Below are 12,750 nucleotides of genomic sequence, written 5' to 3'. Positions count from 1 at the left end.
ACACTCTCCCATATTCACGTCACCTCTCACACACTCTCCCACATTCACATCACCTCTCACACACTCTCCCACAATTAGATCACCTCTCACACACTCTCCCACATTCACATCACCTCTCACACACTCTCCCACATTCACATCACCTCTTACACACTCTCCCATATTCACATCACCTCTCACACACTCTCCCACATTCACATCACCTCTCACACACTCTCCCACAATTAGATCACCTCTCACACACTCTCCCACATTCACATCACCTCTCACACACTCTCCCACATTCACATCACCTCTCACACACTCTCCCACATTCACATCACCTCTCACACACTCTCCCATATTCACGTCACCTCTCACACACTCTCCCACATTCACATCACCTCTCACACACTCTCCCACATTCACATCACCTCTCACACACTCTCGCACATTCACATCACCTCTCACACACTCTCCCACATTCACATCACCTCTCACACACTCTCCCACAATCAGATCACCTCTCACACACTCTCGCACATTCACATCACCTCTCATACACTCTCCCACATTCACATCACCTCTCACACACTCTCCTACAATCAGATCACCTCTCACACACTCTCGCACATTCACATCACCTCTCAAACACTCTCGCACATTCACATCACCTCTCACACACTCTCCCACATTCACATCACCTCTCACATTCTCCCAATGCCGAGAAATACTTGAGATTAAAACCAAACAGGACTCAGTTTAAAATTGTCTATTTAATTTTAAAATAGCTGGTAAATTAGGACATGTTTCATTCTTTGTCAGTGGGACTCAGTTAAACCCTTTACATCCCTGATAAACCAGCCAACACCTCACACAAAAGCACTGCCCCATTACAGTCACTGGATAGAATCATCAAACTGCATCCTTAACCTGATTCTGCTTCAAGGAGAACAATCCCAGCTTCTCCAGTCTCTCCCCAGAATCATCATCCATTAACTCTCACTTGTTCCCCACCTGCCTTCTATTGGCAGTTCCTCCGGTAAAATCCTTTTGAATTTTTAAAAAATTTCTCATAGGATGTGGGTGTCACTGGCTGGGCCAGCATTTATTGCCCATCCCTAGTTGCCCCTTGAGAAGCTGGTGGTGAGCTGCCTTCTTGAACCGCTGCAGTCCATGTGGTGTAGGTACACCCACAGTGCTGTTAGGGAGGGAGTTCCAGGATTTTGACCCAGTGACAGTGAAGGAACTGCAATATATTTCCAAGTCAGGATGGTGAGTGACTTGGAGGGGAACTTCCAGGTGGTGGTGTTCCCATCTATCTGCTGCCTTTGTCCTTCTAGATGGTAGTGGTCCTGAGTTTGGAAGGTGCTGTCTGAGGAGCCTTGGTGAGTTCCTGCAGTGCATCTTGTAGATGGTACACACTGCTGCTACTGTGCGTCGGTGGTGGAGGGAGTGAATGTTTGTGGATGGGGTGCCAATCAAGTGGACTGCTTTTTCCTGGATGGTGTTGAGCTTCTTGAGTGTTGTGGGAGCTGTACTCATCCAGGCAAGTGGGGAGTATTCCACCACACTCCTGACTTGTGCCTTGTAGATGGTGGACAGTCTTTGGGGAGACAGGAGGTGAGTTACTCACTGCAGGATTCCCAGCCTCTGACCTGCTCTTGTAGCCACAGTATTTATATGGCTGGTCCAGCTCAGTTTCTGGTCAATGGTAACCCCAGGATGTTGATAGTGGGGGATTCAGTGATGGTAATGCCATTGAACATCAAGCGGTGATGGTTAGATTCTCTCTTGTTGGAGATGGTCATTGCCTGGTACCTGTGTGGTGTGAATGTTAGCAGAGAGAACAGGGCAATCAGAAACAAAAACAGAATTACCTGGAAAAACTCAGCAGGTCTGGCAGCATCGGTGGAGAAGAAAAGAGTTGACGTTTCGAGTCCTCATGACCCTTCGACAGAACTTGAGTTCGAGTCCAAGAAAGAGTTGAAATATAAGCTGGTTTACAATCAGACCCTGAGATACAATTCCACAGATTCTGGACATTCTGTTCCCTCACTCAATGAACCACTTTAGTAATGGGGCAGGGGGGAGGGTGTGTTACCACAGAGTAACCTGTTACCTCATTCTGGGCTGAGAAATAATCAGGTGCAAGGGGCCTGGCTAATTCACTCAGCGTAGCTCAGGGACACTCTTCCCTGGTGAAGAATCCCTGCCACTCATCCACCTGAGAGCTGGTACTTCCAAACACAGGGCAGGAGCTTCAAAGCTGGGCATCCAATCAGCTAATCAAGAGATTACCTGCTCTGTGATTGGCCTGGGCAGCTGGGTTGTCGAAGGGATAGACATGTTGGACGACCAATCGCGAGCATGTGGGGGTGGGGCAGCAGATGGGAGGTCATGTGATGAAACCTCCTAGGAAATATCCAATCCTATCGTAACCATGGTCCACCCCTAACTGCACCTCACCTCCCCCTTGTTGGTCCCACCAACTGCTCATGAATAGGCTCCTGGGAACAGAACCCCTCGGGAACAGGCCCCTTGGGATCAGGCCCATCGGGAACAGGCCCCTTGGGAACAGGCCCCTTGGGATCAGGCCCCTTGGGAACAGGCCCCTTGGGATCAGGCCCATCGGGAACAGGCCCCTTGGGATCAGGCCCATCGGGAACAGGCCCCTTGGGAACAGGCCCCTTGGGATCAGGCCCATCGGGAACAGGCCCCTTGGGATCAGGCCCATCGGGAACAGGCCCCTTGGGAACAGGCCCCTTGGGATCAGGCCCCGAGGAACAGGCCCCTTGGGATCAGGCCCCGAGGAACAGGCTCCTGTGAACAGTCCCGTGGGAAAAGGCCCATCGGGAACAGGCCCCTTGGGATCAGGCCCCGAGGAACAGGCTCCTGTGAACAGTCCCGTGGGAAAAGGCCCATCGGGAACAGGCCCCGAGGAACAGGCCCTGAGGAACAGGCCCCGAGGAACAGGCCCCGAGGAACAGGCTCCTGTGAACAGTCCCGTGGGAAAAGGCCCATCGGGAACAGGCCCCTTGGGATCAGGCCCCGAGGAACAGGCCCCTTGGGATCAGGCCCATCGGGAACAGGCCCCTTGGGATCAGGCCCCTTGGGAACAGGCCCCTTGGGATCAGGCCCCTTGGGAACAGGCCCCTTGGGAACAGGCCCCTTGGGATCAGGCCCCGAGGAACAGGCCCTTGGGATCAGGCCCCGAGGAACAGGCTCCTGTGAACAGTCCCGTGGGAAAAGGCCCCTTGGGAACAGGCCCCTTGGGATCAGGCCCATCGGGAACAGGCCCCTTGGGAACAGGCCCCTTGGGATCAGGCCCATCGGGAACAGGCCCCTTGGGATCAGGCCCATCGGGAACAGGCCCCTTGGGACCAGGCCCCGAGGAACAGGCCCCGAGGAACAGGCTCCTGTGAACAGTCCCGTGGGAAAAGGCCCATCGGGAACAGGCCCCTTGGGATCAGGCCCTGAGGAACAGGCCCCGAGGAACAGGCCCCGAGGAACAGGCCCCGAGGAACAGGCTCCTGTGAACAGTCCCGTGGGAAAAGGCCCATCGGGAACAGGCCCCTTGGGATCAGGCCCATCGGGAACAGGCCCCTTGGGATCAGGCCCCGAGGAACAGGCCCCGAGGAACAGGCCCCGAGGAACAGGCTCCTGTGAACAGTCCCGTGGGAAAAGGCCCATCGGGAACAGGCCCCTTGGGATCAGGCCCCGAGGAACAGGCCCCTTGGGATCAGGCCCCGAGGAACAGGCCCCGAGGAACAGGCCCCGAGGAACAGGCTCCTGTGAACAGTCCCGTGGGAAAAGGCCCATCGGGAACAGGCCCCTTGGGATCAGGCCCCGAGGAACAGGCCCCTTGGGAACAGGCCCCTTGGGAACAGGCCCCGAGGAACAGGCCCCGAGGAACAGGCCCATCGGGAACAGGCCCCTTGGGATCAGGCCCCGAGGAACAGGCCCCGAGGAACAGGCCCCTTGGGAACAGGCCCCTTGGGAACAGGCCCCGAGGAACAGGCCCCGAGGAACAGGCCCCTTGGGATCAGGCCCCTTGGGATCAGGCCCCGAGGAACAGGCCCCGAGGAACAGGCCCCTTGGGATCAGGCCCCGAGGAACAGGCCCCGAGGAACAGGCCCCTTGGGATCAGGCCCCGAGGAACAGGCCCCGAGGAACAGGCCCATCGGGATCAGGCCCCTTGGGATCAGGCCCCGAGGAACAGGCCCCTTGGGATCAGGCCCCTTGGGATCAGGCCCCTTGGGATCAGGCCCCTTGGGATCAGGCCCCGAGGAACAGGCCCTGAGGAACAGGCCCCTGGGAAAAGGCCCCTCGGGAACAGTCCCCTGGGAAAAGGCCCCTCGGGAACAGGCTCCTGGGAACAGACCCTTTAAGATCAGGGCCCTTGGGAACAGGACCCAGGGCAGAGCCTAGGAATGGGTTCCTGAGAACAGGCTCCATGCGCTAACCAGGCCTGTGTGTCAATCTGCAGCTCTCGGTGCTCATCTCCTCAACGTTTAGCCATCGGCTTACTCTGCCTGTCTGGAATGACAGGCCGGCGATCCCAGGAGAGGGCTGTCGCCACGGCAACCAGCTGCACTGACCTAAATTCAAGTCTCAGCAGAGCGTGGCTGGCCAGTGGGGAGGCTGACCTTTGAACCGGGGCCTGTCTGATTCCATCAGGCCTCCAGGCACTGATCCCTCGCTCTGCTCCCGGTGGCTGGGAGCACACAATCCCTCCTGGAGCTCAATGCGAGGTCACCCTGCTGGGCTGATTAAAGATAAGTCAGAGTATTTTCTAAATGGAGACACATTACTGGAGGAACAGAGAGATTGTAGACCACGTACAGAAATCAGTAAAGTCTCATTGACGGGTACAAAAAAGGTTATCTGTTGGTGTTTATCTTGAGGGAGCTGGAGTATGAAGGGCAGGAAGTGAAGCATCATGTGTACAAAGCTCTGCTCAGGCCCCATCTGGAGTAACTGTGCTCATTTCGGGGCCCTGCCCCTCAGGAAGGGGAGACTGGCCTTGGAGAGGATGCAGTGCGGACTCACCAGGATGACACGGGGGTTAAATTATGAGGACAGGTTGCAGAAGTCTAGGCCTGTGTTCCCGCGAGAACCCTCTCCCTCAAAAGGCTGTAGACGCTGGCGATCAGTTAACGTTTTCAAGACTGAGATGGGTAGATTTTTGATGGGTAAGGCACCCAGGATCTGCAGCCCAGGCGGGTAAATAAGGCGCAGATCACATGATCAGATTGATTGGCAACAGAACATCCTCAAGGGGTTGAATGGCCACTTCCTGTCCTCAGGTAGAAACCATTGCCGTTCAGTCTCTGCCTGGTGCATGATCCAAACTGAGGGGCACCACTCAGTCTAAGGGTCCTGTTTAAGGGAACTCTTCAATCTAAGGATCCTGTTTAAGGGAACTCTTCAATCTAAGGATCCTGTTTAAGGGAACTCTTCAGTCTAAGGGTCCTGTTTAAGGGAACTCTTCAGTCTAAGGGTCCTTTTTAAGGGAACTCTTCAATCTAAGGATCCTGTTTAAGGGAACTCTTCAATCTAAGGGTCCTTTTTAAGGGAACTCTTCAATCTAAGGGTCCTGTTTAAGGGAACTCTTCAGTCTAAGGGTCCTTTTTAAGGGAACTCTTCAGTCTAAGCGTCCTGTTTAAGGGAACTCTTCAATCTAAGGGTCCTGTTTAAGGGAACTCTTCAGTCTAAGGGTCCTGTTTAAGGGAACTCTTCAGTCTAAGGGTCCTTTTTAAGGGAACTCTTCAATCTAAGGATCCTGTTTAAGGGAACTCTTCAGTCTAAGGGTCCTTTTTAAGGGAACTCTTCAATCTGCGGATCCTGTTTAAGGGAATTCTTCAGTCTAAGGGTCCTGTTTAAGGGAACTCTTCAATCTAAGGGTCCTGTTTAAGGGAACTCTTCAGTCTAAGGGTCCTGTTTAAGGGAACTCTTCAGTCTAAGGGTCCTTTTTAAGGGAACTCTTCAGTCTAAGGGTCCTTTGTAAGGGAACTCTTCAATCTAAGGATCCTGTTTAAGGGAACTCTTCAATCTAAGGATCCTGTTTAAGGGAATTCTTCAGTCTAAGGGTCCTGTTTAAGGGAACTCTTCAATCTAAGGGTCCTGTTTAAGGGAACTCTTCAGTCTAAGGGTCCTGTTTAAGGGAACTCTTCAGTCTAAGGGTCCTGTTTAAGGGAACACTTCAGTCTAAGGGTCCTGTTTAAGGGAACTCTTCAGTCTAAGGGTCCTTTTTAAGGGAACTCTTCAGTCTAAGCGTCCTGTTTAAGGGAACTCTTCAATCTAAGGGTCCTGTTTAAGGGAACTCTTCAGTCTAAGGGTCCTGTTTAAGGGAACTCTTCAGTCTAAGGGTCCTTTTTAAGGGAACTCTTCAATCTAAGGATCCTGTTTAAGGGAACTCTTCAGTCTAAGGGTCCTTTTTAAGGGAACTCTTCAATCTGCGGATCCTGTTTAAGGGAATTCTTCAGTCTAAGGGTCCTGTTTAAGGGAACTCTTCAATCTAAGGGTCCTGTTTAAGGGAACTCTTCAGTCTAAGGGTCCTGTTTAAGGGAACTCTTCAGTCTAAGGGTCCTTTTTAAGGGAACTCTTCAGTCTAAGGGTCCTTTGTAAGGGAACTCTTCAATCTAAGGATCCTGTTTAAGGGAACTCTTCAATCTAAGGATCCTGTTTAAGGGAATTCTTCAGTCTAAGGGTCCTGTTTAAGGGAACTCTTCAATCTAAGGGTCCTGTTTAAGGGAACTCTTCAGTCTAAGGGTCCTGTTTAAGGGAACTCTTCAGTCTAAGGGTCCTGTTTAAGGGAACACTTCAGTCTAAGGGTCCTGTTTAAGGGAACTCTTCAATCTAAGGATCCTGTTTAAGGGAACTCTTCAATCTAAGGGTCCTGTTTAAGGGAACTCTTCAGTCTAAGGGTCCTTTTTAAGGGAACTCTTCAATCTAAGGATCCTGTTTAAGGGAACTCTTCAATCTAAGGGTCCTTTTTAAGGGAACTCTTCAATCTAAGGGTCCTTTGTAAGGGAACTCTTCAATCTAAGGATCCTGTTTAAGGGAACTCTTCAATCTAAGGGTCCTTTTTAAGGGAACTCTTCAATCTAAGGGTCCTGTTTAAGGGAACTCTTCAGTCTAAGGGTCCTGTTTAAGGGAACTCTTCAGTCTAAGGGTCCTGTTTAAGGGAACTCTTCAATCTAAAGGTCCTGTTTAAGGGAACTCTTCAGTCTAAGGGTCCTGTTTAAGGGAACTCTTCAGTCTAAGGGTCCTGTTTAAGGGAACTCTTCAGTCTAAGGGTCCTTTTTAAGGGAACTCTTCAGTCTAAGGGTCCTGTTTAAGGGAACACTTCAGTCTAAGGGTCCTGTTTAAGGGAACTCTTCAATCTAAGGGTCCTGTTTAAGGGAACTCTTCAGTCTAAGGGTCCTGTTTAAGGGAACTCTTCAATCTAAAGTTCCTGTTTAAGGGAACTCTTCAATCTAAGGGTCCTGTTTAAGGGAACTCTTCAATCTAAAGGTCCTGTTTAAGGGAACTCTTCAGTCTAAGGGTCCTGTTTAAGGGAACTCTTCAGTCTAAGGGTCCTGTTTAAGGGAACTCTTCAGTCTAAGGGTCCTTTTTAAGGGAACTCTTCAGTCTAAGGGTCCTGTTTAAGGGAACACTTCAGTCTAAGGGTCCTGTTTAAGGGAACTCTTCAGTCTAAGGGTCCTTTGTAAGGGAACTCTTCAATCTAAGGGTCCTTTTTAAGGGAACTCTTCAATCTAAGGATCCTGTTTAAGGGAACTCTTCAATCTAAGGGTCCTTTTTAAGGGAACTCTTCAATCTAAGGGTCCTGTTTAAGGGAACTCTTCAGTCTAAGGGTCCTGTTTAAGGGAACTCTTCAGTCTAAGGGTCCTGTTTAAGGGAACTCTTCAATCTAAAGGTCCTGTTTAAGGGAACTCTTCAGTCTAAGGGTCCTGTTTAAGGGAACTCTTCAGTCTAAGGGTCCTTTTTAAGGGAACTCTTCAGTCTAAGGGTCCTGTTTAAGGGAACACTTCAGTCTAAGGGTCCTGTTTAAGGGAACTCTTCAATCTAAGGGTCCTGTTTAAGGGAACTCTTCAGTCTAAGGGTCCTTTGTAAGGGAACTCTTCAATCTAAGGGTCCTTTTTAAGGGAACTCTTCAATCTGCGGATCCTGTTTAAGGGAACTCTTCAGTCTAAGGGTCCTGTTTAAGGGAACTCTTCAATCTAAAGTTCCTGTTTAAGGGAACTCTTCAATCTAAGGGTCCTGTTTAAGGGAACTCTTCAATCTAAAGGTCCTGTTTAAGGGAACTCTTCAGTCTAAGGGTCCTGTTTAAGGGAACTCTTCAGTCTAAGGGTCCTGTTTAAGGGAACTCTTCAGTCTAAGGGTCCTTTTTAAGGGAACTCTTCAGTCTAAGGGTCCTGTTTAAGGGAACACTTCAGTCTAAGGGTCCTGTTTAAGGGAACTCTTCAGTCTAAGGGTCCTTTGTAAGGGAACTCTTCAATCTAAGGGTCCTTTTTAAGGGAACTCTTCAATCTAAGGATCCTGTTTAAGGGAACTCTTCAGTCTAAGGGTCCTGTTTAAGGGAACTCTTCAATGTAAAGGTCCTGTTTAAGGGAACCCTTCAATCTAAGGGTCCTGTTTAAGGGAACTCTTCAGTCTAAGGGTCCTGTTTAAGGGAACTCTTCAGTCTAAGGGTCCTTTTTAAGGGAACTCTTCAGTCTAAGGGTCCTTTTTAAGGGAACTCTTCAGTCTAAGGGTCCTGTTTAAGGGAACACTTCAGTCTAAGGGTCCTGTTTAAGGGAACTCTTCAATCTAAGGATCCTGTTTAAGGGAACTCTTCAATCTAAGGGTCCTGTTTAAGGGAACTCTTCAATCTAAGGGTCCTTTTTAAGGGAACTCTTCAGTCTAAGGGTCCTGTTTATGGGAACTCTTCAATCTAAGGATCCTGTTTAAGGGAACTCTTCAATCTAAGGATCCTGTTTAAGGGAACTCTTCAATCTAAGGGTCCTGTTTAAGGGAACTCTTCAATCTAAGGGTCCTGTTTAAGGGAACACTTCAGTCTAAGGGTCCTTTTTAAGGAAACTCTTCAACCTAAGGATCCTGTTTAAGGGAACTCTTCAATCTAAGGGTCCTGTTTAAGGGAACTCTTCAATCTAAGGGTCCTGTTTAAGGGAACTCTTCAATCTAGGGATCCTGTTTAAATGTGGGGATCCTGTTTAAGGGAGCAGCCCAGTCTGATGAACCTGTATAGAAGGATGGTTCATCCTGGGGACCCTGTTTACAGACACAGATCAGCCTGGGTTACATGTAAAATTTCCCCCATATGTTTGAGGCATCGAATCCAGTTAATCAGAATGAAAATATCTTCTAGTTTGATTTCCAAAGCAACATAAACCCAATAAACATTAACTCTTGCACTTATTCTGTTTAATGTCGCAGTAATTCTGTCCTGGTCATCCGGGTGTGCAGACTTCATCCTTTAAATTTAAGGAATTAACTCTGTCCCTTAACTGACAGGACCAGGGATCTGTTTCCATGGAAACCAAGACCGGGCCTAGGCAGCCTGAACGCTGTTTCTCTGTCAAGGATGACCTGTGGGCAGAACTGATGGACCAGGAAAGTATGTGAAACCGTTTATTAAATATCCACGCAGAATCGAGATGTCATGTTAAGCAGGGATACAGCCTGAAGGGTTCAGCTTCGGCTCACTGGAGGCCTGAGTCAGGACATTGTCCATCCAGGCCCCATGAGCTGAATCTGCCTCCTCTTCGCTGAGCTAAAGATTCAGGTTCCGCGGAATGGCTTAGGGTTGTCCTCTGAAGTAGCCGAGTAAACCCTTCAGTTCATCTCAAGCAGATACCGGTGGTTTGGGAAGAAGCCCAGTGTCCACTTGAGAAAACTGAGAATGAACAATAAATGCCAGTTTTGCCATCCCAGGAATGAATAAAGAGACGTCCACTGTGTAGTGACTGACCAGTGAACAGATACAGAGGAACACAGGGACAGGAGGAGGTCATGTAGTCCCTCGAAACTATCCCTGTTCAACAAGATCATGGCTGATCTGTGACCTCACTTTAGATAGCTCCGCTTTCCCTTGACCCTCGATAACTGCGGGTAACAAAAATCTATCAACCTCAGATTTAAAATTGAGAATTGATCCAGCATTGATCACCATTCTTGGAAGGGAATTGCAAACTTAGACCTGCGTTTATGTGCAGACGTATCTCCCCATTTCACTCCTCAAAGGTCCGTCTCTTATTTCTGGACATCTCCCTCTTGTCCTAAATGCCCCAGTCAGCAGAAACCTGGTCAGGGCAGAGGCTGGAACAAATCATCACTCAGTAACCAGCCAAAGTAAAAGCTCCAGGTCCCACAGAACAATGGAAGACTGAGTCCAGAAGGGCGTGCGAGGTGGATTGGAGGCGATGTGGTTAGTGTTGAAGACTGTAGTCTCCAGCTCCGCTGCACACACCATCCCTTATCCTCTGTACCTTCAGCAGTGACTCAGTGTGTAGCACACTCGTGTCTGTTTGCAAAACCCAGGGGTTGGAGTCCCAATCAACAGAGTTGAGCACAGAATCAAGACTGTCACTCGCAGTACTGAGGGAGTGCTGCACTGTCGGAGGGTCAGTACTGAGGGAGTGCTGCACTGTCAGAGGGTCAGTGCTGAGGGAGTGCTGCACTGTCAGAGGGTCAGTACTGAGGGAATGCTGCACTGTCAGAGGGTCAGTACTGAGGGAGTGCTGCACTGTCGGAGGGTCAGTACTGAGGGAGTGCTGCACTGTCAGAGGGTCAGTACTGAGGGAGTGCTGCACTGTCGGAGGGTCAGTACTGAGGGAGTGCTGCACTGTCAGAGTGTCAGTACTGAGGGAGTGCTGCACTGTCTGAGGGTCAGTACTGAGGGAGTGCTGCACTGTCAGAGGGTCAGTACTGAGGGAGTGCAGTACTGTCAGAGGGTCTGTACTGAGGGAGTGCTGCACTGTCAGAGGGTCAGTACTGAGGGAGTGCTGCACTGTCAGAGGGTCAGTACTGAGGGAGTGCTGCACTGTCAGAGGGTCAGTACTGAGGGAGTGATGCACTGTCACGGGGTCAGTAGTGAGGGAGTGCTGCACTGTCAGAGGGTCAGTACTGAGGGAGTGCTGCACTGTCAGAGGGTCAGTGCTGAGGGAGTGCTGCACTGTCAGAGGGTCAGTTCTGAGGGAGTGCTGCACTGTCAGAGGGTCAGTACTGAGGGAGTGCTGCACTGTCAGAGGGTAAGTACTGAGGGAGTGCTGCACTGTCGGAGGGTCAGTACTGAGTGAGCGCCGCACTGTCAGAGGGTCAGTTCTGAGGGAGTGCTGCACTGTCAGAGGGTCAGTACTGAGGGAGTGTTGCACTGTCAGAGGGTCAGTACTGAGTGAGCGCCGCACTGTCAGAGGGTCAGTACTGAGGGAGTGCTGCACTGTCAGAGGGTAAGTACTGAGGGAGTGCTGCACTGTCAGAGGGTCAGTACTGAGGGAGTGCTGCACTGTCAGAGGGTCAGTACTGAGAGAGTGCTGCACTGTCAGAGGGTCAGTACTGAGGGAGTGCAGTACAGTCAGAGGGTCAGTACTGAGGGTGTGCTGCACTGTCAGAGGGTCAGTACTGAGGGAGTGCTGCACTGTCAGAGGGTCAGTACTGAGGGAGTGCTGCACTGTCAGAGGGTCAGTACTGAGTGAGCGCCGCACTGTCAGAGGGTCAGTACTGAGGGAGTGCTGCACTGTCAGAGGGTAAGTACTGAGGGAGTGCTGCACTGTCAGAGGGTCAGTACTGAGGGAGTGCTGCACTGTCAGACGGACAGTACTGAGGGAGTGCTGCACTGTCAGAGGGTCAGTACTGAGAGAGTGCTGCACTGTCAGAGGGTCAGTACTGAGGGAGTGTTGCACTGTCAGAGGGTCAGTACTGAGGGAGTGCTGCACTGTCGGAGGGTCAGTACTGAGGGAGTGCTGCACTGTCGGAGGGTCAGTACTGAGTGAGCGCCGCACTGTCAGAGGGTCAGTTCTGAGGGAGTGCTGCACTGTCAGAGGGTCAGTTCTGAGGGAGTGCTGCACTGTCAGAGGGTCAGTACCGAGGGAGTGCTGCACTGTCAGAGAGTCAGTAATGAGGGAGTGCTGCACTGTCAGAGGGTCAGTACTGAGTGAGCGCCGCACTGTCAGAGGGTCAGTACTGAGGGAGTGCTGCACTGTCAGAGGGTCAGTACTGAGGGAGTGCTGCGCTGTCAGAGGGTCAGTACTGAGGGAGCGCCGCACTGTCAGAGGGTCAGTACTGAGGGAGTGCTGCACTGTCAGAGGGTCAGTACTGAGGGAGTGTTGCACTGTCAGAGGGTCAGTACTGAGGGAGTGCTGCACTGTCAGAGGGTCAGTACTGAGGGAGTGCCGCACTGACAGAGAGTCAGTACTGACGATTCACACCTGATGAGTCTTTATTTTATTGCTGTTAACTTTACTCTGTCTCATACTTAGAGGTATCGCAGGGCCCCTCAGTATTGTGGAAGGCACATTTGTTCCATATGTAAACTGCAGGACACTTCTGACCTCCTGGGCAGACTCATGTAGAATCTCTCATCATTTCGAGAAGCCTCTGCTCTGGGTTTCAGAGATTGACCAGCAGCTGGAGTCAGTGTGAAACCTTTTTTTATTCATTCACGGGATGTGGGTGTCGCTGGCTGGGCCAGCATTTATTGCCCATCCCTAGTTGCCCCTTGAGAAGGTGGTGGTGAGCTGCCTTCTTGAACCGCTGCAGTCCATGTGG

General features: G+C 50.8%; 1 protein-coding gene across 1 annotated transcript in view; it reads left to right on the top strand.

Annotated features, from left to right (window-relative positions):
* The window catches only part of LOC121275729 (spidroin-2-like), a 39,977-nt gene that overhangs the window by 13,336 nt on the left and 13,891 nt on the right, over positions 1-12,750 (top strand). The window contains exons 2-3 of the mRNA XM_041183316.1: positions 2,486-4,261; positions 9,499-9,601. Of these exons, the coding sequence (XP_041039250.1) occupies positions 2,486-4,261; positions 9,499-9,601 (1,879 nt within the window). The remainder of the gene's footprint in view (positions 1-2,485; positions 4,262-9,498; positions 9,602-12,750) is intronic.

This window comes from Carcharodon carcharias, chromosome 3, assembly GCF_017639515.1.
Source record: "Carcharodon carcharias isolate sCarCar2 chromosome 3, sCarCar2.pri, whole genome shotgun sequence".
Lineage (NCBI taxonomy): Eukaryota > Metazoa > Chordata > Chondrichthyes > Lamniformes > Lamnidae > Carcharodon > Carcharodon carcharias.
The sequence above is the reverse complement of the archived record's forward strand: the minus strand, read 5'-3'. Positions and strand labels throughout refer to the sequence as shown.